This window comes from Topomyia yanbarensis, unplaced genomic scaffold (genome assembly GCF_030247195.1).
Source record: "Topomyia yanbarensis strain Yona2022 unplaced genomic scaffold, ASM3024719v1 HiC_scaffold_464, whole genome shotgun sequence".
NCBI classification, from domain to species: Eukaryota; Metazoa; Arthropoda; class Insecta; order Diptera; family Culicidae; genus Topomyia; species Topomyia yanbarensis.
The window spans coordinates 1-25,000 of NW_026683674.1; the positions used below are offsets into that span (position 1 = coordinate 1).

The following is a 25,000-nucleotide window of genomic DNA, read 5'->3' on the forward strand; positions in this document are numbered from 1 at the left end:
AAGAACGCCAGGGGTCACTCTCCCCCCCCCCCCCCCACCTGCCTGAAACAGTGGTTCCATTTGAACAATTTCATAGTGGAAACCGTAAAAGAACAAATCAATACGAAAGAGCCAGATCAATAACTAGAGCGTTAAAGAGTACGTCAACATCTTTCTTTTTGGCGACTATGGCTAAAGGAATTAATGAAAATTTGTTTGGTTTTGATATCTTTTAGTGTTTTGTCTTACATTTAATGCAAGTGTTATGCGAGCTGCTAACGCATTTGTGCTTTTTAAATAAACGAACTGAATAAAAAAAGTGTTATGCGAATGTATGGCACCGATTTTACAAGTCGTAATAGTAAAGAATTTCGGATAAAATTAATATATTTTGTTTCAACCACATTCTTAGATAAGTCATTTAATTATACTAAAAGTTTTGTTTTCTTTCCTCCCACTTTTACAATCTTTTTTGTTTGTTTTTTATTTTCTCTCTCTAATTTCTTAGCTTTGCGAATTTCTTCACACAGTTTTTTCTTTTCTAAACGCTCCACTGCTCGTGCAACAGCAGCCCTCTTTTTATTTTCAATTTCTGCTTCTTTTTCTCGTTTACGTTCCAATCTTTTCTGCACATTCAACCGCTTTTGATTTTCTGCATCTTGTTTTTGTTTTTCGTTCGCAAGCAGTTCCTGCATACGTTCATGTGCAGTGAGAACCACGGTTGAAGAGTGTTTATAATTTCGATGCTTCTTGTTCCGTTTCGGTGTTGCAGGCAAATCAAATATATCAGAAAACTCGCATTTACGTTTAGCAGCATTCTCACAATTATTTGTAATATCAACTAACGTTGGTAAAGTCGTGATATTACCAGCATCAGAGTTATCTAAATATAGAATAAAAAGGCAATAATTAAATTGCAAGCATCTCAAGTCAAAATATGTTTTTCTTACCATCGACAAAGCCGTTTTCATAAGTTGCATTTGCAGTCTCTTGTAGCTCATCCCTATTTGCAGTCTCTTGTAGCTCATCCCTTGCGACAACAGGAATGTCTTTACTATTTGTAGAGCAAGATTGTTCTAAAGTGAAAAAATCAAACTTGTTTGTATTAAATTACCTACTACTCAAAATGTATAGTTTGTATTTTAATTCGTCTAGTTCCATTAGAAAGCTAGGAAAATTTTCTATCGAACACCAAACTCACAACTTTCAGTTAGTTAAGTTTCGGAAAGCTAAATAGTGGATATCATTACTTTAACATTTACGATCTTTCGTTCAAAAGTGCTGATTAATTTGTTTAATTAAACTGCCATTTTTTATCTATTTATATCTCGCATTAGTTCTAATTCATACTAACTCAACTCATCTGTAAAAGTGAGGAAAATTCGAGAGAAAAAATCCTAAAATAATTGAATATCCTAAAATCATCCATATATGTGAATTTAGTATTCTTTTATAAGTATAATAATGTTAGTTAAGTGACTGTGTGTATTTCATACCTCTGACAAGCGTAGCCGCATCTTGTGGTATTGAATAACGGGAGATTATATTAGAATATACGTGCAACAGCGCTTCATCTTCCTTTGTCACAGGCACGTAATTCTGGTTTTTAAATTGATCCAACTTTGCTTCGCCGATTATTTCGATCAATTCTTCAATAGCAGAAACTGGGATCAATATCATTGAGGTCAGCGAGTCGTCGAAACCAAGAGTTTGAGATTCTTTCTCCCGCGCACCTTGTTGATTTCCGGTCGCCATGTTTGTATTTTCATGACTATCGTCTATATACTCTCCTGGTTGTACTAATATGTCAACTGTGCTTTCCATTAACTTCTGGTTCTTGGCAATGCATTTGGTGTAATCAACACTATCCGCATCGAACGGATACAACCCACATACCCTAAAAGCATTTTGTATGGTAGACTGCTTCAACGCCGCTTTCATCGCTTTGTCCAGCAAGGATCCAAAGTTTACAATGGTTACGAATTCTGACTTGTGTTTCGATTTCCAAGTATCCACCACTTGTGACCAGCTATTTTTCAAAGGTCTAAATATACCTACATCCGCCGGTTGCAGTATTCGCGTAGCATTTGGAATCAGTGCTATAAGAATGATTCCTAATTTTGCACAGACATCTGCCGCTTCAAAGGCAGTATGCGACTTGTGTCCGTCAACGAAATATATTATAGGCAATTTAACGTTTCTTCTGAGCAAAGCAGGATGAAAAACTTTTTGTATATAAAGAACGAAGTTTTTTGTATCCATCCATCCAGCGTCTGAGCATCCAAGACCCCAATGTCCCGGAAAACTTTGAATAATGTCTTTTCGAAGTCTTTTGTACGGAAGGATCACATCCGGCGGAACCACCGTACCATCGGCAGCGAATGAGAATAATACGGTTATGTTTTGTTTGGAGTTTGCTGGCTCAACGATTGACACATTTTTATTTCCTTTGGTAGCAATAACCCTTTTTGGGATTGGGTTTATGCAAAAGCCACTCTCGTCGCCGTTGAAGACACGAGATGGATCATTAAGCACATCACTGAGTTCGTTTTCAGCTAAATACTCCGAAACAGTTTTAAACCATTCTCTTATATTGTGCTCAGAAACTTTAGCACTTGCCGATGTAACACCTTCGGGTGTCCGGAAAGAAATTTGGGGATGACGTTTCATAAAACACTTTACCCAACGTCTACCTGTAACAGAAAAAATCATGTATTTGGAGAGAATATATAGTATAGTAAAACCAGGGATGCTTCCATTACACTCAGGTACAACGTATAGCGAAGCTCATAAGAATTTTATTATGAAGTATAGAAAAGTAATGAAACTATGTTTCCATGCGATTAATATAAAGATATACGACTATTGTGATTATCTTAACATTTTATAAGCTATTGCATATGCGTGTCGATTGAATTTTATGCGAGCATCTTTTGATTTCCATAAACACAAAAAAATGTATAATTTTGACTTATGAAAAATCAAAGGTGCTTTATGGAGTCATAGCAAACCGATTTGACGAAATAAATGCCGTTTCATAAGATAATTTTAATATTTACGTATGCCTTACACGGAAAATAATCTGTTCATAAATTTATGAACAAAAGGTCACGATTTCGTGAACTGAATGAATGACGAAAACCGTGAATAAATTCCTGAAATTATGAATAATAAACCTATTCATGAAACTATTTGTGTTTTATAAAAACTAGCTCGCCCCAAGTATATACATGGCGTTACATTAGAATGTTTGGTTGGGTTTCTGTTGTTGTTCCCTGGACATGTTTTTGTTGTGATTCTTGTTCATGATTTGGGAATACATAGCCGACAGTCAAAAGTTGTTCAATATTTCAAAAACTTATTCGTGATTCTGGTGATTTCTCATCACGTCACCGCACTATTTTATTCATGAGTTCTGTTGTTTATTTTCTGTCAGATTAGCGGGATTAAGGTTCATGATTTCAGGATTCGTAATTTCTATTCACGTTATCGTGATATTTTAGTCATGAGTAGAGTGATTCATGTTCATGATTTAAGGATCTTAGTCACAATTTTAGATATTTTTGTCACGGATTGTGTGATTTATGTTCATGATTTCAGGATTTTAGTCACGATTTTTATAACTTTCTGTTCATGTTATCGTGACATTTTAGTTATGAATAGAGTAATTCATGTTCATGATTTCAGGATCTTAGTCACGATTTTAGATATTTTATCACGAGTTGTGTGATTTATGGTCATGATTTCAAGGTCTTAGTCACGATTTTTGTAATTTCTGTTCATGTTATCGTGATATTTTATTTTAGACCTTACTTATTCTGTGAACTATTTCACGCACACTATTTGGGGTTCTCAGTCCGGTTTCCATTTCTGTCCAGGCATCACAAATAACCTTATCAAGTGAATAACGATGGTCGATGTTTGAGGTTCTAATAGTTTCTTTTATATTTACTGCTAGTACCTATTAATGGTCGCTAGCAGGTGGGCATTTCATAAAAAAGTGCATGGAACAAAAATGATTCCACGAATAATACTCCAAATTTTGTGAAAGAGTTCACGTGAAAATTGCATTACCATGTTGCATGAAATTTTAAATGATTAAGGATATCTTCTAAATATCTGTAGAACGCAAAATAGATTGTAAATTATGTGCTAGGAATCATGAACGTGTTCACGAATACATGAACAATATTTTATGATTTCGTGAACTATTTCACAAAAACGAATGGTAAGTTGTAACTATTATACTAGGTATCGTGAACCAGTTCACGAATACATGAATTACATTTCATGATTCGTGAACTATTTCACGAGTTCGGATATTGGATCGTGACTAATATATTAGACATCATGAATTAGTTCACGAGGATTGAATGGATTTAGGCATAACATTCCGATTTTCGTGAAATAGTTCAAGAGAAAATATCAAGGAAATTTTGATTATGTGAACTAAGGTTCCTATATCTATGAAAAACATCATGAGTCAACCGTTGGTTTTATGAATAATGTTGATAAAGTTGTGAACTAGTTCGCGTACTATTAATTAAATTAGAAATGACTTGGAGGAGACCGTATCTGAAGTTCACAAAACAGAAACAAATATTTCCATGAATAAAAGCGTTATGCGGGCGTTATTGAAGGTAAATTGAACATAATCATGAAACACATTATTTTTGTTCACAGCCCTGTTTTCGTAACGTAAAAACGTGATTGTTCCAGAATTCATGGCACTTTATTCACGATTTTGCATTTCCATTACATTTTTTCCGTCTACTTGTGGCTGGAAAAGATATGATATTCTTATGAAATTCACTATGTTGTTTGCCTGAGTGTACATATCGCCTATAAATTTGTGCCATATAATTCATCAGTTTATTTTTACAAGCTCTATTTAGTTAACACACTATCAAATTGCAGACTTTTCACCAAATTGAACTATCACATAAGTGAACACTCTTCTTAAAAGTATAGAAAGGTTAAATTATGAAATTTTAGGTGAACTTGTGTTATAGAAAACAAGTGCATAAAAGACTCCCAGGAAATTCGATGTGAACATACATGTGATTGTGCACATTTCTGTGCTTGTTCAACATAACGTGAAATCAGGAAAATATACAAATCTTGTCCATTGATACCGTTGTGGAGCTAAATCAAATCCTAACCTTCCGGCACTTCGGCGACGTGCACTCTGTGCACTAGTAAGGCGCTGAGTGTACGTCGCTCTGAAAATCAAACAAAATCGTCTTTATGCACTATCGGCCAAAGAACCATTCATGCGACTTCAGGATATAACGGAAACAGTAAATTTTACCTGGAATGTTGTCTCGAAACGGATTCGGTCTAGGGTGGGCTTCCAAAAAGCTAGAAACCTTTGATATTAAACAATTTCGAGAAATCGGAAACCCTTTACGTTCCATCTGTTGCAGCCAGTACACAATTTCAATTTCTTCGCGATCTGTCAATACTGGAAAAGGTCCTGTTCTGCCTTTGTTTTTGAATTTGTTACTTAAACGGTAGCGTACTGTTGCAGTTGGTATTCCGTGGTGCTTTTCTGCATGATATTGTGTCATAAAACCATTTCGGACTTCGTTCAGCACGGTTTGCAACGTTGATTCTGAGTACAATTTCGTTTTATTCTTACGTGATCCGCCACGTTTGGTATCAGTTCAAATCATCTTCTCGACCATCGCATGAGAAATTATGTTCTGATAAATCATTTGTACACTCAACCTCGACTGGATTTTCATATTCATTTGATAACGGCTGCACTTCATTTCCATCGGGGTGCGTATTTTTGTATTTCGCATCCCAGTCAACGCTCCAATAACTCGATTCAATCTTTATAGTTCCTGTTTTTAGAATATTATATAAGTCAATGAGTTTCTATTAGGTAGTATATAATAAATAATTATTATCCTATATCAATGGGGGAGCGCATAAATCGGAACCATAAATGGATAATTTGTATTATGTATGTTTCCATCATTTGGGGTATTGTTTTCAGTCCTATGACCAATATGGCGTTAGGTTCCCGCATAAATCTATACCATATGCCAACCATTGTATCAAACATCGAAAAACTATTTTCAATGTGGTTCGTTCAACAATAGATTAACCAGTGCCTGGTATAATATCGAACATAACCAGTGTCGTTTTTCCATGCTCGACCATACAAACAACGGGTCGTTAAGAACAGTCACCATACCAAAATATGCGATTTTCCATATACTTTTTGACAACATACCATTCAAGAACTACACAGATTATGGTGGTATGTACATTTTAGATCTAGCAATATATAAAATCTTGGCGCAGAAAAAAAGTCTTACCTTTCACATTTCAATTCTATCGATTGATGAAATTTCATTTTGTTACATGCAATATTCTGATGAGAGCTTGGTTGAGACTAACTGGACTGTCGCTTTATCCAACTGAGCTATCGCCGTAATATTGCAAGACGAGGATTTTTGATCATGTTAAGCTACAGGTTTTTGGAGCAGCGTGAACAGATATGGTCAAGGCTCCGGAAATGGCAACCATAGGCGAACATTTTTTTTATTAAATTTTGCGTCAAACTATTTTTTCCCGTTTGTATATAACCTCTAATATTAAACAAAATGAATTATGATCCCAGAAAAAAATTCCATATCTGTCATTTATAAAACTTTGTTGATGGTTCTTGCATGACCTGAAAATGACTGAAATACCGTTAGGAGATAAAAAAGTAAACAAAATCCATACTTTCAACTCTTTACCTGGAACCACATTTTTCCATCGTAGTCTAATTTAAATTTGATTATATTGCTTGAAAATTTGAGATGAATATGGAAAAATGCTTTTTTTTGAATTGTGAAGTAATGAAAAACAAATAACTTGTAACGTGACAGATCAAAAATTCGAAAAAGTTTTGTGGACCACACTAACAGTTTGCATACAGTGTCTAACCTACATTTTTTCTTACTACTTTGAGTCTACTTTTTGAAACTGTATTGTGAAAACCTTATAGTTTTATTCATTTTTGAGAAAACATAGTTGATCTTATGTAACGTGCCAGATGTTTTCTGCCATTCAGGAATTGCATCAAGTTTGATACAATTACGTCAAAAATGGTGAGCATCTTCGACTCTGATGAAACTTTTTTACGTTTCATCTGTATGAGAGACTTAGTATTTTGCATTGTTAAGCAAGCAATTTTTATTCAAGAGTATTATTTAAGAAAACCGTATGAGATCTACGCTACTTTCAAAATATATTGTTCGAAAATCGCCATTTGTACAGCAAAACTATATGATAGCGAGTTCTAATTCTTCTCTGCGAATATTTTTTGGTGAAATTTTTCAAAAAGAAAAGACAAAAAAAGTTGAAAAATACAATAACAAAAAACAATGATTTTTTTGTTAACGCAAGTCTAAAAATAGAAGAAACGGTGATTGCATTGCAAGTTATTAGTAAGAAAGCATTTTTCACAACGACTTTAAGTATGCTTCCAAATTTCCTAATATTTTCCAGTCATAAATATACACTCAAAAAAGAAAACGTTATGCCTATTGATTTTACACATAGATTTTTGCAATTAACGGAGGCATATAGACACTATTCGCTGGCATATAAACCTTATGTGTGTATTTACAAGAAATATTAATCTTACATTCACATTTCATAACTATTTGGCACATAAAACCCCATTCTATAACAATAAGCACATACAACTTATGTGTGTGCATACATAGTTTATACAGTTGATACATAGAAGGTGCGTGTGCGCGTGATAACAATAGCATTTCTTCTTCATATGAATTTTAAGCGGTATGAAACAAATAGAATAAACGTTTGGATTTTTTTCAGTGTACTTTTGTCATACACTATTAATAGTTAATATCATTTCGAAGCAAAATGTTCTTAAGAAAAATTTTCCAAAATATTTTGATTTTTTTAAAGAAAATATCTAGTGGTGAAAATACGCGCTTTTAATAAGTTACTCACAAATACCAAACGCTAAAAAACATACCGCGTTTAAAATTTAATTAAATAAAGAAGCTTTAAAATATAATTGCATTGTGAATAAAATAACAATATATGATTTTATAACAAAAACTTGAAACTTATTTCAAAAATCCTTTAATTTTTAATTTTAATTCAATTTTTTCTGTGAATAATTTAGTTATAGAATGTCTTTAAAAATGTTTTTGCAATTCGAAATGCTCATGAAAGATTGTCCTTCAAAATGCAGATGTTTTTAAGCTATTTTAGATTTTTTTTTCGACACAAAGTGTTACTTCGTGAAATTACAACCTTTTCATAAGTTATTCACGTTTATTCATCAAAACCAATATGTTTTTTAAAATAAACATGAAATTTCCCGTTAATACTCAGTTCCCAGATCAGTGATGATTTGTGTACGACTGTCTTGATCCTTGCTTCAATAAAAACACAGAACTGTAACGTGACAGATTCTGGTTGTAACGTGACAGATCATTGAGAATACTCCATAAAATCGAAAAAGAAGTTTTTCTTCACGAAAATTATATTTCAAACTCTTCTTTGATTTCCAAACCTCAACTTAAAACTGTGTTCACGCAAATTTGGGGGCCAACGGAACAGACTTTTTCAATTTAGTAGGGTAACCTCCAAACTCACTGCGAAAATTGTGTAACGTGACAGACGTATCAAAATTACAATAAAGCGAAAACCATTCATGATAGAAAATAACTTTCTGTAGAAAAAATGTGCGCCTTAGTGACCTTAATAATGTGCAATTTGGATATAATCTAATTTTATCGTTTTTGCAGACTTATTTTATTAAATATGCGTAAACTTGTAACGTGACAGACAGAAGCCTTGACCATATGCGAATAGCAAAGAACACCAGAGCAATATTAACCTCTAGCGCAAAAGTACAATGTAGTATACAAATCTCCAATATAGGATACACGGAAGGTATTGGAAATGGTAACTAAAATGAGTATGGTAGTATAATAGTTGAATTATAATGGTGGAATGAATCAGTAGTATTCCCAATATGGTGAGTATTATATGAATAGTTAGGAAATGGTACCGAAGATTTCTGGAATAGTATTTATTTATGCGGGTTATGCTACAATGCAAAAACAACGGTTTTGCCGAACATTTTTTAATGTAGAATACATTTAAGGTTTCAATATAGGGGTCCCGTTTCAAAATATCGGCTGCGGCGCCGCGTCAGATTTTGAACGTTAATAACTTTTATCATACTTAACAGAATGATTTGATTTTTAGACCAATTTGTTGCAAATATGTTCCTCTATGCTGTATTAAAAATTGAAGTATGTATAACATGTACTAATAACAAAAAAATGTGTTTTGAAAAATCTTTCGAAAACGACTCGGAAAAGTGAAAATTTTCAGCCCATCCCGCACAGAGCCGTCGTTATGGTAGACCAACCGAACAATAAAATAATGAAAAGTTTATATATAGGTCCATTACATGTTTGTTCGTATGGTTATTCGCATTGGGTTGCTTGACGAGAGCACTTGGTGGGGGAAAGACGGCATATTCCTTTGGTTAGGCCATTAGAAGCCGGACGGAAAGGAAAGGCTCATGCACGGCACGAGAACGAGCGAGAAAGCGATAGTAGTGCATATTAGCGCGATTATATAAATATCTGTCGGTCGGTTTTTCTCATCATTCGTATTCGTTCAAGCACTAGCAAGCAGCCAGTCCACCGAAGAAAAGCAGTCGGCGATGACGACGGCGGAAAAAGTGCCCCAGCTACTGGTGACTCATCGCAACCCGATCAGGAACTGTCGCCCTGCAAGAATTTCGCCCCAACTAAAGGGCAACAGAGTAGGCTATCGTTCCAGCGTCTGGGTCGTGAGATTGTGCAGGACTGCAAAGTCGAGCTACGCTTACAAAGCTCAGTCGTAATGATGCCCCGAGAAGCCAACGATGCCTACTTGGTCGGTTTGTTCGAGAATGCAAAATAGTGCTTTCTAGCTCACCGTGTCCGCGGGGAGTGCGCCTGAATTATGCTCCCGCAATAAAACAATAAACGGTTCATTACAGGACCAATTAATTGTGTTCTAATAAGAGTTAAACTGAAATTTACATTTTATGGTGTATAACAAATAATTTTCAGAAAGCAATATAAGAAATACGATGTGTGGAAAGAAAGAAAGAGAATTTAAATTATCCTCTCGCTCGTTTTCGTGCACTGCTTTTCCATTCCTTTCTGCTGCTACTACCATCATAACTAAAACGAATGTGCGTGTTCCCCCACCATCTCATGACCAGTGTTGCCACAATTGCATGTCGCTATTACAATTTGAATTATTTTATTGATCCTCTCTAGTATTGATAAAATATAGAACGTGCAAAGTACACTAGTCGCATGCTTTTATTCGAACTTTTTGGCAGCCTCCGTTGATTAACTGCATAAATCGATTTGTTTGTGCAGCTCCTTGCTAGTAGCAAACTAAATAGCCTTTATCAGCGCTAACAAATAACACGAAAGAATTTAAATTTGTGAAAATCTTTTCCTTCCTTCTTTTCAAATCTGCAACATTCTTTGAAAATATTGTTTGAATGTTGTTATTGAAAAACTGAACATGCAAGTTTGCTAGCATTGGCCACTAGATTGAAGGCGATGGAAAGACAGAATATTCGTTTTGGTTATGCTAGTATTGGTAGCCGAACGGAAAGGAAAGGCGCAGGAATGGCACGAAAACGAGCGAGAGAGCGATAGTAGTGCTTTCTCGTATATGAATATTGGTCGTTCGGTTTTTCTCATCATTCGTATTCGTTCAAGCACTAGCAAGCAGCCAGTCCACCGAAGGAAAGCAGTTGGCAATAGCGACGGACGGAAAAAGTGCCCCAGCTACTGGTGACTCATCGGAACTGTCGCCCTGCAAGAATTTCGCCCCAACTAAAGGGCAACAGAGTAGGCTATCGTTCCAGCGTCTGGGTCGTGACATTGTGCAGGACTGCAAAGTCGAGCTACGCTTACAAAGCTCAGTCGTAATGATGCCCCGAGAAGCCAACGATGCCTACTTGGTCGGTTTGTTCGAGAATGCAAAATAGTGCTTTCTAGCTCACCGTGTCCGCGGGGAGTGCGTCTGAATTATGCTCCCGCAATAAAACAATAAACGGTTCTTTACAGGACCAATTAATTGTGTTCTAATAAGAGTTAAACTGAAATTTACATTTTATGGTGTATAACAAATAATTTTCAGAAAGCAATATAAGAAATACGATGTGTGGAAAGAAAGAAAGAGAATTTAAATTATCTTCTCTCGCTCGTTTTCGTGCACTGCTTTTCCATTCCTTTCTGCTGCTACTACCATCATAACTAAAACGAATGTGCGTGTTCCCCCACCATCTCATGACCAGTGTTGCCACAATTGCATGTCGCTATTACAATTTGAATTATTTTATTGATCCTCTCTAGTATTGATAAAATATAGAACATGCAAAGTACACTAGTCGCATGCTTTTATTCGAACTTTTTGGCAGCCTCCATTGATTAACTGCATAAATCGATTTGTTTGTGCAGCTCCTTGCTAGTAGCAAACTAAATAGCCTTTATCAGCGCTAACAAATAAAACAAAAGAATTTAAGTTTGTGAAAATCTTCTCCTTCCTTCTTTTCAAATCTGCAACATTCTTTGAAAATATTGTTGGAATGTTGTTATTGAAAAACTGAACATGCAAGTTTGCTAGCACTGGCCACTAGATTGAAGGCGATGGAAAGACAGAATATTCGTTTTGGTTATGCTAGTATTGGTAGCCGAACGGAAAGGAAAGGCACAGGAATGGCACGAAAACGAGCGGGAGAGCGATAGTAGTGCTTTCTTGTGTTTTCATATATGAATATTGGTCGGTCGGTTTTTCTCATCATTCGTATTCGTTCAAGCACTAGCAAGCAGCCAGTCCACCGGAGGAAAGCAGTTGGCGATGATGACGGTCCGCAAAAGTGCCCAGCTACTGGTGGCCCATCGCAACCAACTACCGATCAGGAACTGTCGCCATGCTAGTATTTCGCCCCAACTAAAGGGCAACGGAGCAACTAATCCGCTGGCTAACATTCCAGCGTCTGGTTCGTAAGGTTGTGTATTACTTCAAAGTCGAGCTACGCTTACAAAACTCAGCCGTAATGAAGCCACTGATGCCTACTTGGTCGGTTTGTGGGAGTGGGCGTAAATTACAATAAAAGCAACGGTTCTTTTCAGGACCAATCAATTGTGTTCTAGTGAGAGTTAAACTGAAACTTTTATTTTAAGGTGTGTAGCAAATTTTCAACAAGCAACATAATACGTTGGGTGGAAAGAAGTAGCTTGCACACGGAACAAAAATTTAAATTATCCTCTCGCTCGTTTCGTGCACTGCTTTTCCATTCCTTTCTACTGTTATTATCAGTATTACCAAAACGAATGTGTTGTTGCATGTGTTTAAGAGAAACGTTGAAGTCGCATGCTTCTATTCAAGCTTTTTGGCAGCCCCCGTGAACTAACTGTATTAAATGATTTTTTGTGCAGCTCCGTGCTAGTAGCAAACAAAATGGCCCTACCAGTGTCTGATTCGTGAGATTGTGCAGGATTTCAAAGTCGAGCTAAGCTTATAAAGTTCAGCCGTAATGGTACCCGAAGAAGCCAGTCTTGTCGTTTTGTTCGAGGCTACAAAACAGTTCGCCAGGCACGTAACTATCATGCCAAAAATATCCAACGATCCAGCGCATCACCATCAACACCAACGCCGATACCAAAGGTTCTTTTCAGAACCACCATTATTACCATAGAGAATTATTTGAAAATTTCCCATTCAAACGTGATTCTGTTGAATATTATTAGTTTTAAATTAACGTCTCGAATTGAAATCACGACGCTCCGGTTATGTGACAGACATTACCCACCCATCTTTTTTTATTGTGACCACGACACCCCATTTCAATATTTCTGAATGAACAGAAGGTCGAGTTTGGAAAGTTTGTAACTTTCATTGTACTTAACCAAATTACACAATGTTCGCACTAATGATTCAGAAATATGATCAGGAATCTTCTGTTAGATTTGTAAGTATGTATAATTTACATGAATAAAGAAAAATTGATTTTCAGGAATCAATTATTATCTGTTCTTCCATTGTCCAGTACTACGCGACTTCCTCATGCTAACAATTAATTTCATCGTTAGCCATCTCCCTCACCAAGGCCAACAACGCCAACAAAACCGGTCCTTTTCAGGACCACCATCATTTTTGTAAAGAATAATTTGAAATATTCCTCGCCCAAATCAGCTTTTGTCCGAAAATCCTAATGAGTATCAACATATTTGAAGAACGTGTTCCTTATGTATTCTACATCTCTCCGGTTATGTCGCAGACATTACCCACCCATCTTTTTTTTCTCGTGGATTATACATGTACAATATCACAAATAGTTAGTTAGTTCAGATTTTCTACTATTTCTCGTATAATTTAACCTTCCGGCAGTCGCGCTAGTGCACGCTGCTTTGATAAGCTAGCGAAATCGTGTTAGAGTATCAGCGGCCGCTCGTTCAGTGGGCCATATGCACGACTTCCGGAGGGTTAAATATAGTTTTCTAGCGGAATACTACATGAATAAAAACCTACGGTAGGATTTTGGCGAACAATATTGAAAAAAGTTTGTGTGTCATACTGACCATGTTAACCATAGGTTACTATAATGCAACAATAACACTTATTGTGAAAATATAATTCGGCTAAAATGATCATTTTAGTAGAAGCGTACCGAAACTACTTTATCGACGCAGTCAAAATGATAAGAAAAGTAAAGAAACCTTACAATGCTGGTTCTGGAAAGTGTTGAATTGAATGTTGACAGTGGTACTGCCGCTTCATCCAATTGAGCTATTTCCGCTATCGAGCAAAGAACACAATGGTCTTCATATTATTGTAAGCTCATCCCACCATCTTGAGCTGGGCAAATCGGAATCAGCTAGCACCGATAATTTTAGTTGGTAAATAACTGGACAATGCGTAATATAGACCCGGTGGTTCGCCACAGTGGTCCTTAGCCTCTTGTCCAGTAACTCCTATCCATACACCTCCGCGGTGCCAGTTGGGGTACGAGTAACTATAGGAAAGATCGGGTAACCAACCCCGGTGGAACCATGGTCGTAGGGAAGGGGGCTCCTCTTTTCGGAAGGTGAATCCATCCGAGCGTCTGTTCCCCATGTTAAGGCGGCTCAAAACAGCGTCTGTTCTCCATGTTACAGGCGGCTGATGTGTCGTCCTCTTGTCAGCGTGGGAATAGAGCTGACACGATTGTCTTCCGGCGAGACAGGGGGTTGGGGAAGGCCGAACAAGCTGCCCTGGACAACTAACCGTTATGAACAATGCAGAAGAAAATACGAATTGGATCAATCGCCAAAGACCTACGCGATGAAATAAGGACTACGATTGGAAACTCGGAACATGGAACTGCAGGTCACTCTGCTTTCCAGCTCTCGAAAGGATAATCTACGACGAGCTCCAACCACGCAAATTTAAAGTCGTAGCACGGCAGGAACTTTGCTTGACAGGACAAAAGGTATGGAAAAGCGGGCATCGGGTGGCTACTTTCTACCCGAGCTGTGGCACAACCAACGAGCTGGGAAGCGGCTTTGTAGTGTTGGGTAGGATGCGTCAACGCGTGATTGGACGATGAAGTTGATGATCAAAGGCAGCTTCTTCAACTACAACATCATCAACGTACACTGCCCACAAGATGGGAGACCCGATGACGAGAAGGAAGCGTTCTATGCGAAGCTGAAGGAGGTGTACGACGGTTGTTCGCAACGGGACGTGAAAATCGTCATCGGTGATATGAACGCTCAGGTAGGAAGGGAGGTAATGTTTAGACCGGTAATCGGGCCAAACAGCTTGCAGGAGGAACGAGATCGCGAAGCGATGGAACAACTGCACCGTATAAACGACACACGGATGCTCTATGAGAAGCTGAACAGTTCGCGCAAGCCGATATGTGGAGGGACTTAGACGGCAACCTTCTTACGAACGAGTGTGTGGTGATTGAGAGGTTGAAGCAGTACTATGACGAGCACCTCAACGGTGAAGCAGCAGAGGACGGATGCGGTATGGCAACGGATCTTGGAGCACGCGCAGAAGAGGATAGGCTGCCAGCCCCTGATCTCCAAGAAGTCAAGGAGGAGATCGGTCGGCTGAAAAACAACAAAGCTGCCAGTGTAAATCAACTACCCAGCGAGCTATTAAAAACGCGCTACACTGGTTGATCGCAAAAAATTGAGAGAAGGAGATTCTTCCGGAGGAGTGGATGGATGGTGTCGTTTGCCCAATCTACAAAAAGGGATTGCTGCAACTACAGCGCGATCACACTACTTAGCACCGCCTACAAGGTCCTCTCCCAAATTCTGCCACCGATTGTCACCATTTGCAAGGGAGTTCGTGGAGCACTACCAAGTGGGATTCATGGATTCCCTCGCTACCACGGACCAAATATTCGCGATACGGCAGGTTCTGCAAAAGTGCACGAATACAATGTGCCCACACATCACTTGTTCTTCGATTTCAAATCGGCGTATGACTGAATCGATCGAGATTAGCTATGGCAGGTAATGCACGAGTACGGTTTTCCGGATAAGCTAAAGATGGTTCTTGAGGGCGACCCTACAAGAACAAGAAGCAATGGACCAAGTAGAGTGGCTTCTGCATACAGCAAAAGACAACAGTATGTGTGGATTATTGCAATTGCATGGTCGCGTTTGTGGCAAGGTTTGTGTTACCGCGAAGGCCACGAGCGTTTGTATCTATATGAGTATAGATAGCGTATAGTAGAGATATATCAATAAAATGAATCATAACATGCCGAATAAAGAAAAAAAGATGCCAAGAGCCTGATTAGAAGTGTATAAATTGACCGATACTATTTTGGTATACATCAGTAATGGAAAAGCAAACTAATATATGTGCAAAAGTACAGACTAACAAAGTAGAATAGAAAAACACATGTAACATGTAATCAAAAACGTCTAAATGCAGCAAATATTGTATATTTATCATTAACGACAATTGCATGCTATTAGACTTTCATCATACATACTATGCTGGCCGGGAATGGATGACTCACGTGCGTCGGTAAATTCATTGTATCCTAATTTATCCAATCCGACTTTCCCGAATGAATAGAACCAAATGCACAAATTATTCTATCATATACGCCAGTTTTGCATCCATTCCTTGACCCAACTGTCGCAAATACTCAGACGAACACATACACAGATAGACATACGACTGGCACATAACAATTGTACAGTAGTACGAAAAACTACGATTATTACAAAGCGACAACCAATAGGTTTCTACGTATGTATTTATTAAATTAATTTAATTATTAAATTAATTTAATTAGTATATGCACGATGACGAATTCGACCGATAAATGGACACACAATGACTCCCACTGTGAGCCCCGTCCACGAAAACCGCCATCAAATTGTGGAACAATATTTGCAAACACGGCACACAGGAAAAATCAATGCACGACGAGCCGCCAGTCGGCCACGTCACCGCGCACAGACCAGTGGTTGAGCGTTTGTATGCGCTTGTGCAGAGTATGAAGAAACATAGAACATAAAAAGGCACAGAAGCCCTCTCGGTCTCCTCGATGCACAACTATCGAGGCGTAAAGCAATAACCGTCTTAAAGTAGCTGATGCACGCAATATGCCTGATGATGTTTGCAATACCGTCAAACCCCTCAACCTTGGGGAGGGAAAAAAATCGTCCAACTTGTCATTGTAAAAATAATAAGTAATGATGTGAAGAAGAACTGTACAAAATTGCAAACAATTTGGTTTAGTAAATGTTGAATTATGGTGTACATCGCATAACTCCTGAAAATTCACTGTAACTCATCCAATTTCCTATATTTTGCGGTGAACATTTTGGAAAATATCGCTCATATCTTGCATTATTGACTGAATAGACTCGGTATCGCAAATAAAAATGTTTTGACGGCGATATTTCTTTCATCAAAATTTACTACCCCTTAAGCAAGAATTGATTTCATCAGTAGGTGTGGAACAACAGGCAAAATATGACGAAGATCACCGACTACGTCACCAAATATTCGGTAATAAAAATTGAATATTCGATGGGTTCCTTTTATGTCATTGTGAATTCGTCCTATAAAACAGTGTTGCATTCCTTCAGTACTTTGCTGAAGCGATCGCACGTGCAATTTTCAATTTTTTCTTTTCAACCTAATTTAATTTTCGACGAATTCATGCAATTTATCAATTGTCATCAATATTGTCATTCGCGTAAAAGTTCTCTATCAAATAAATTCTTGCCATTCCATTTGTGTGCTGGAATACCTAAATGCAATGAAATTGCAGATTTTTATATCAATTGATAGATATTGCTTCAGAAACCCTCCCTTTCGTTTAGGTTCCGAAACCATCAATCATGCCCACTTCCTTAATGGAAGAAATACGTATGCCAAATAATATATAGAACTAAAAAAAGTTCTTCGGTGCACCCCCCCCCCCTCCCCTTCCTCGGCTCGGGTACCCCAACCCCCCATTCATGCATCATGCATACAATCCACCCCATGACCATCTTTTTGGTGGAAGGAATACTTATGTCAAAATTGAATCATTAAATTGAATGAATAGATAAGGATTACTTCAGAGCCCACCCTTCCTCCGCCCCTTCCCCCTTTCGTGATACACCCCACCCGCCATGGTCACCTGCTTAGTGGGAGAGATACTTATGTCAAATATTATGTGGATATATGAATAATTATTATTCTTAAGCAACCCCCCAAAGCTCAGGTTAACCTTACCATGAATATCTCCTTGGGAGAAGGAATGCGAATGCCAAAATTTTATCATGATCGGACTTATACTTTAGATGTAGTTAGCAGACATACATACATACAAACATACATTGATTTTTATATACATAAATATAATATAATGTAATATAATGTAATATAATATAATATAATATAATATAATATAATATAATATAATATAATATAATATAATATAATATAATATAATATAATATAATATAATATAATATAATATAATATAATATAATATAATATAATATAATATAATATAATATAATATAATATAATATAATATAATATAATATAATATAATATAATATAATATAATATAATATAATATAATATAATATAATATAATATAATATAATATAATATAATATAATATAATATAATATAATATAATATAATATAATATAATATAATATAATATAATATAATATAATATAATATAATATAATATAATATAATATAATATAATATAATATAATATAATATAATATAATATAATATAATATAATATAATATAATATAATATAATATAATATAATATAATATAATATAATATAATATAATATAATATAATATAATATAATATAATATAATATAAAATAATTTCCAATATCCTCCCATCGATATGTGATTGGTTAATATAATATAAAATGCATGATTGTAGTATTATTCTAAAAAACAAAATATATTCAAAATAAATTAAAACTAACTCGTACCAAATTCAAGCACAGACGGGACAAGTCTTTTTGTTCAGTGTACGATTTTCAAAACGGCATAATTTTGACACATCCGAGCGATCACAGATTTGACGTGAGCAAAGCAACCTGTTTTTGGGACTTCATTCTTATACTACTACGGGATCAGTTATCATACACTTAATTTCTAATGTAAAAGAATAAAACGAGAAATACAATTACGCTGCCGTTTTATGCATAATTGTCCCATGTATATAGTGAATCCCATAGAACATGGGACAAAAATGCTTATAACGGCAGTACGAGTCATTTTAAAATATCTTCAAATTAAACCACATATGATTTTAATTTATTTGGCAATTATTTTCTTTCTTTTGTAAGTACATTGCCAGCAAGTTTATGCATTTCAGGCAATTTTTTCAGGGGAACCACTCAATATTTATTTTTACCCACCTTTTTCCAAATGGAATGATGTACTGTCCTGATTTTCAGCAATGTTTTCGATGGCACTATCATCGCTGACTCGTACCCGTAGATCCAGCGGCTCCATTCTTCCTTGAAATTAGAGATGTGATCACCACTACGAAATGATCTTTTAAAATGGAATCACTTACCTGTAGCCAATGTAATCCAAACCGTTATTTCACTATCGCTTTAAAAAAAATACGACACGAAAGCGATTTGATCGAAATGAAACTGCATATATTTCGTGATGACAGCTGATGATGACAACAGATGACATTTTTTTGAAAGGGCCAAAGCAGTAACGATGCGAAGTGCTGCCAGATTTTTTTTCTCGTGGATTCTTTTCCTAGTTTTATTGTAAATCAAAAACATTGACAATTTTTAAAATTTTCGATGTAATTTATATTGTTATATTGGTGAATATGCGGGTATACTTTGATAATTTTTACACCTTAGTTTATCATTAGCACTATCTAAACGTACATACTATCAATAAACAAATGTTAGTGAAAAATATTACTTTATTTACTTAATATTGAATTATCAATAATATTTTTCACGACGCACAAACTAGGAATAAGCTGTACTAATAAAAGACATTAATGATTTTTGTCAGTAACATAAACACAGATTTTTTGTCTGAAATTTGAAACATCATGGCGCATTACATTGTGGGAAATTGCTCTAAAATATAACTATTAATAGTTGTATATAATTTGTTTAAGGATCAATATTGTCGGGAGCTGAAGAGGAAATTTGATCACCTAATACATTTTCTTCCGAAAATGGTATAGAATATTTAGCAAACAAATCGGAATCAATTGCCAAAATCTTGGTCACAAATGATAATTCGAACTGAATGGGTGCTTCATTAGAGCACAGCGTTAACATCTTGTTCAAGAACTAAAGACTTTTTAGATTTACTGCATTCTGTTTAAAAAATTGTAACTTTAACTAAAATATTGTTTATTGTGTAGCGTTACACGATGATTTTGGCGGATTGCACCCTGACTTCATTAGGTTTGACTGCTGATTATCTAATAAGAGTTGCTTAGGAAATGATAACTGGGAATTCATACCAATCTGACCCATATTATAACCTCAACAGCATGATATTCATCATTTCTGGACTAACCATCCCCATCGTTCGCGGGGAAGGATAAAGGATAAGGTAGACGAGAAGTGTTGATGCTCCACCTACTTGACGGAAGGACGACGATTCTTTAGACTTTTCCATAGATGTCGCGGAGTGGGATGTTTAGAAAGGTATAAGGTCTAGGATTCGCTCCAAGCAAGCGATGAGATCTAAAAGACATAGTTTAATATTTTATTTAGTTAATAATTTAGTTCTTTAGTACATGATCATTCCAAAAAAAGATCTTATTTGGTTTTTGCTTGTTTTTTTTTTAATTCTGCCAGCTACCGAGAGTATCCTTTGTTTTCTAAACAAATTCAATTTGAACTCCACACAGCCGAACGTGGGAGTATTGCCTAGAAAGCTAATCTTATACACGTAATGGGCCGAATCATTATTTATTGCAACAATATTTAGACAGATTTCGATATTTCTTCTCTACGATATATTTAATGGGTTAAAAACTACCGAGTGATAACACGTTATACAGACAAAGAGTTATGATAGCGTGAGAAGTTGTAAATTTGGGAAGCACTTACTATTTGCCATATTGGATTGTTTGTAAAATACGCGTATACGAGCGATAATAACGACTATTGTAGGGAAATACAATTGATTGTTAACCTGATACATGGGCTTGTTAGCAATAACGGAACATGAAATTAGATTCATAAAAACAGACGCGACAAATTTTCAGTACTTATTGACCTGCGATCATCGATACTAGTCAGTTTAAAGTTTTATTTGGGCTGACATCTGATCACCTATTCATTTTGACGGTAGTGTTTTGCGTTAGATCTTTTCGCACCCTTTCATTCTGCTACCATCGGCAGACGGCTGATAGAATCTGTTCATCGCCGGTCAAGAACCAAATGTCATCAATAGATTTAGACTCGCGTTGAGGCATAGGATAAGATACTTGGGAAAAATATGTTATCTCACCGTCTAGCGACCTTCAACTAAAATATTGTTTATTGTTATATAATTTTAATTGATTGAACCGTATGTGAGATGTATTCTGTAATGTAAGTTTAATGAAATTTTATTTTAATTGCAATAAAAATGTAAATTCAATAATGCAGTCTGGCAGCACGGGTGATTGTTTACCGCATGATGAATGTAAAATAATTGCTTTTATGGTGGTAGTGCGCTTGAAGCAATCGCGTAATAATGTGTACCATCATATTTATTTTGTGCCTATTTTAAACATACACTCAATCTAGCGTTGTGTCATCAATTTAAATGTGAATTTCCGATAAAAATGTTCCCCTGTCAAATTGAAGGTATGTTTCGGTGAAATATGTTTTGTGATTCTGGTGTTGTGAGCTGAAATTTGACGAAAATGTGCCGCTGACTTAACTGAATTTCGCTTAGCGCACAAATCGCTCCCGTGCGATTTACTATCCTGAAGGTGGAATTTCCAACTAGTATTAAGAAGGTAAGTTTTATATACCTAAAAATCGAAGTTTATCGTTAGTTATCGACATATATGTTGACTGTTATAGTAGAAAACAATCTGATCTTTTTATACCAACAAAGTTTTTGCTATATTACGATAATATAAACTCGCGGTTTCGGTTTAAAACCAAGGGGTGAAAAATATGGTAACAATAGGCTCTACTGCTATAATAGGCTCAACACCCTACTTCCGGGTATCTAAAACCAAAAATCGTTTATCTGAGGGTTTTAGGAATAGCTTCTCATCCATTTCAATCTAGACTGTGAAAGAGGCTAGAGTGCGTGTTAGTTAAATTTGTCCCGCGGTGTCGAAAGGTTTGTCTAGCTTAAAAATGTGAGATGTCTTGCCGATTAGTAATTGTCTGTTCTTAGGTGTTGCGTGAAAGTTAGCAGTAGGAAGTGCGGAAATTTGTGTGCGTTAGAAAACCGAATAAAAAGGTAAATTAACAATTGGTGCTTATAAAAAAGAGACAATGCGTTCACGGTGTCGATAGCCGTGCGACGGCTTTTATTCTCCCATTTAGTTGGTCATTCATCGGCTCACCACACCGCCCCTTCGACCACCGACGCGGTCTAGACACAAGTGGTAGCTTTGGAAATTCTGGCGCTTCAACCAAAAATCAGAAGTGCACGATTTCTGCAACGCTTTGCTCACTGGACCTGCACGTCATAACCATCCGGTGTGCACGTTTTTTGTTTCTGGCAGCTTGTTCGGCGTACCGACAGTGCCAGTAGTTATCTAATCCCGTACGCAGGAAGACATCCGAAGATCCTTAATCGCCGCTTGCGCAGATTCATCACCGCCAGTGTAGATACATCGCCGCATCAGGACAGTCTTCGCAGTAGTGCGAATGTGAGTGGGCAAGCAACGAAAAAGACTGTAAGTACACCTACCACAAAATCCATGCGCATGGTGAAAGTTTAGCCGATACACGCACCCGGCAAACAAAAGTTCGGTCGCATTATGGCACGTTAGCCCGGTAGGAAATAGCGATCGCTCATCCGCACACAGTAGGGAACAGAAAGAATATAGGCAACACCGTAGAAAAATCCTAGGTTAAGTTGTGAAAATGCCAGTTACTTAAATAAATTAGTCATGTTAATTGTTCTTCCGGCAAATAATGTTTTAGTGTTAATGTCGTCATGTTAGCCATGTTCCCATAGAGATTACGAATTTGAAGAGGTATCTCATGTTTCGCGTCGTTGTAGTTTTGTAGTTTTTTGGTGATATTTACTCCAAGTGGGCTACTTGGGAATCTTAGCCCCACCACTCAAGTCTCTTTTCAGTTTAGTTATTTGGTTTTTGAGGCATTCTTCCAGTGATGAGACAATACGAGTGGTGTTCTTAGGTATTTCGGATAGGAAAGCGAACTTCTTTGGTTTATTCGGGTAATTTGATGCATGACACTGAGTACCTCTCGATTCAGTTGCGTCTGCTAGGTCGTTCCTCTAAACCTTCGCTATATCGACCCGCCCTGAGGCTGGGTTTCTGGTTGGGCAACCCTAAAGCACGACAAGTGGTCCTCGAAAGAGGTGGCGTTTAAGCCATTTGTTCGGAAAGGTGGGACGATTGGGCAGATTGAATCCGTAGCAACGTCGTGCGCGCTACAAAGCAGCAATGGACCGAGTGGAGTGGGGACGGCTTCTGCATACAGCAAGAGACAAAAAGGCTCTAGGCTTTCATGAAAAATAACAGATCAAAGACCAAAAATATCCACAAATTAGATCCAGGAAAAGAAGTCTCCCAAAGTACCCATTCTCGATGGGGGATGCAACTACAATGTGTCTTCTATCTTATCGTCGTCCATATCTGGATATACTGAGTAGTTTGAACCATTTCTTTTTCACAGTATTGGTCTGTATAGGACTTATTTATCCATATTTTCTGCACGAGAATTCCGAACGAAACAATATGAAAGCTATAAGGATGAATGGAAAGAGACTGCATTGCAATCAACTGAATGTACGGCTTTTATGCTATCGACATAGCCTAGACATTTCACACTATTTACTTCAATGCAAATAAAAATTTTGAAATATCTACCTGTCTCATTCACGAATCGCATTCTCCCTCTGTCGTTCTCTGTTCAAGGGGCTTGAAAGTACATGTGACCTTGTCTCACTTTACTATATTCAATTGCGCGTTAAATTACTGGACCAGTAAATTCCGTTCTGCACATGAATCTTTTTTCGGGAATATGTGACCAAAAAGTAAACTTCGAATTTCACAGTAAATTGAACGTTCTAGGTTCCTGATAATTAATTAAGGTCCAACAATAAAGTAGATATACCAGATAATCTTAAAACGACGCCGTCAAGTAAAGAAGCATGAAAACGAAAAGAATAAAACCAAAATAGACGGAAGCGCTAGAAAGTTCATTGTATATTTATTAGCCTTTTCTCAGAAAATGGGATTTTCAAAAACATTTCAAAACTTTCTGATGCAATGGTTCTCAAATTCGTACAATCCGGTTTATTCATTTTCTTTATTCAAAAATGTTTTTTAACTTAAAATATATGATCATTTCATTTTAATTACTTATTCCATTCAGCATATTTCTATTCGTTTTGTTCATCTGCGTCATTTTACTTATTTTATTCGTTTCATTCTTTGGATTCACCCTGATCAGTTTTGTTTTTTTGTGCATTTTACTCATATTATTCATTTAACTTATTTTATTCATTGTTTTCATTGCATGCAATATATTCATTTTTTCCAGTTTATTCATTTTGTTCAGTTTCTTCATTTTAATAATCTGACTACTTTTTCAGTTTCAATCATTTCATCCAAATAATTTATTTGATTCAATTTATTTCTTTATATTAATTTATAATCTTTTACCATTGTTCAATTTTTCATTTTAATCAATGCATTTAATTCTGCTCATTTTCTTCTTTTTATTCATTTTATCATTTCAGCTTATTTTGTTTATTTGATTCCTTTGTTTTATTTATGCATTATATTTATTTTTTACTTTATTCATTTTGTTCATCCATTCATTTTATTCATTTGATCCATTTCATTCATTTGATTCATTGTATTCACTGGATGAATTAAATCAATTTGATTCATTTGATTAATTTGATTCATCTGATTCATTTGATTCATTTGATTCATTTGATTCATTTGATTCATTTGATTCATTTTATTCATTTGATTCATTTTATTCATATCTTTAATTTTATGCATTTCATGTTCAGTCATTCCTTTTATTTCATTCAATTTTTTAGTATGAGTCAATTTATTCTATTAATCTTATAACTATTTCTAAATATAATTTTAATTTTTATTTAATAACCATTTAATTTGATTCGTGTATTTTATAATTTTGATTTACATTAATTTCTCTACTCATTTTATGAATTTAAAAACCTATTATTTAATTTTTTGCTTTACTTTCTATTTCGTTCGTTTTGTTGGTTTTCTATAATT

At 36.0% G+C, this 25,000-nt stretch overlaps 1 protein-coding gene across 2 annotated transcripts; it reads right to left on the reverse strand.

The window, feature by feature from the left end:
- Positions 1-271: 271 nt before the first annotated feature.
- LOC131695592 (uncharacterized) lies at positions 272-21,772 on the reverse strand. Of its 2 annotated transcripts, none has more exons than XM_058984120.1 (6): positions 19,124-21,772; positions 18,963-19,060; positions 5,291-5,828; positions 1,476-2,672; positions 930-1,055; positions 272-862 (listed from the first exon to the last, which is right to left on the reverse strand). In XM_058984120.1, exons 3-6 carry the CDS (start codon positions 5,547-5,549, stop codon positions 405-407), a joined length of 2,040 nt encoding a protein of 679 aa, XP_058840103.1. In that variant the 5' UTR covers positions 5,550-5,828; positions 18,963-19,060; positions 19,124-21,772; the 3' UTR covers positions 272-404. The 2 variants fall into 2 exon arrangements, with proteins under 2 accessions (XP_058840103.1, XP_058840104.1); XM_058984121.1 differs by having other exon boundaries at positions 18,963-19,064.
- Between the last annotated feature and the right edge of the window lie 3,228 nt (positions 21,773-25,000).

Excerpts from the sequence above, each read along its gene's own strand:
- LOC131695592 (XM_058984120.1), bottom strand. The coding sequence starts at position 5,549 with ATGACACAATATCATGCAGAAAAGCACCACGGAATACCAACTGCAACA. Across the intron at positions 1,056-1,475 it reads TGCGGCTACGCTTGTCAGAG|AACAATCTTGCTCTACAAAT; the intron begins GTATGAAATACA and ends TTTTCACTTTAG. Across the intron at positions 863-929 it reads TGAAAACGGCTTTGTCGATG|ATAACTCTGATGCTGGTAAT; the intron begins GTAAGAAAAACA and ends TTCTATATTTAG.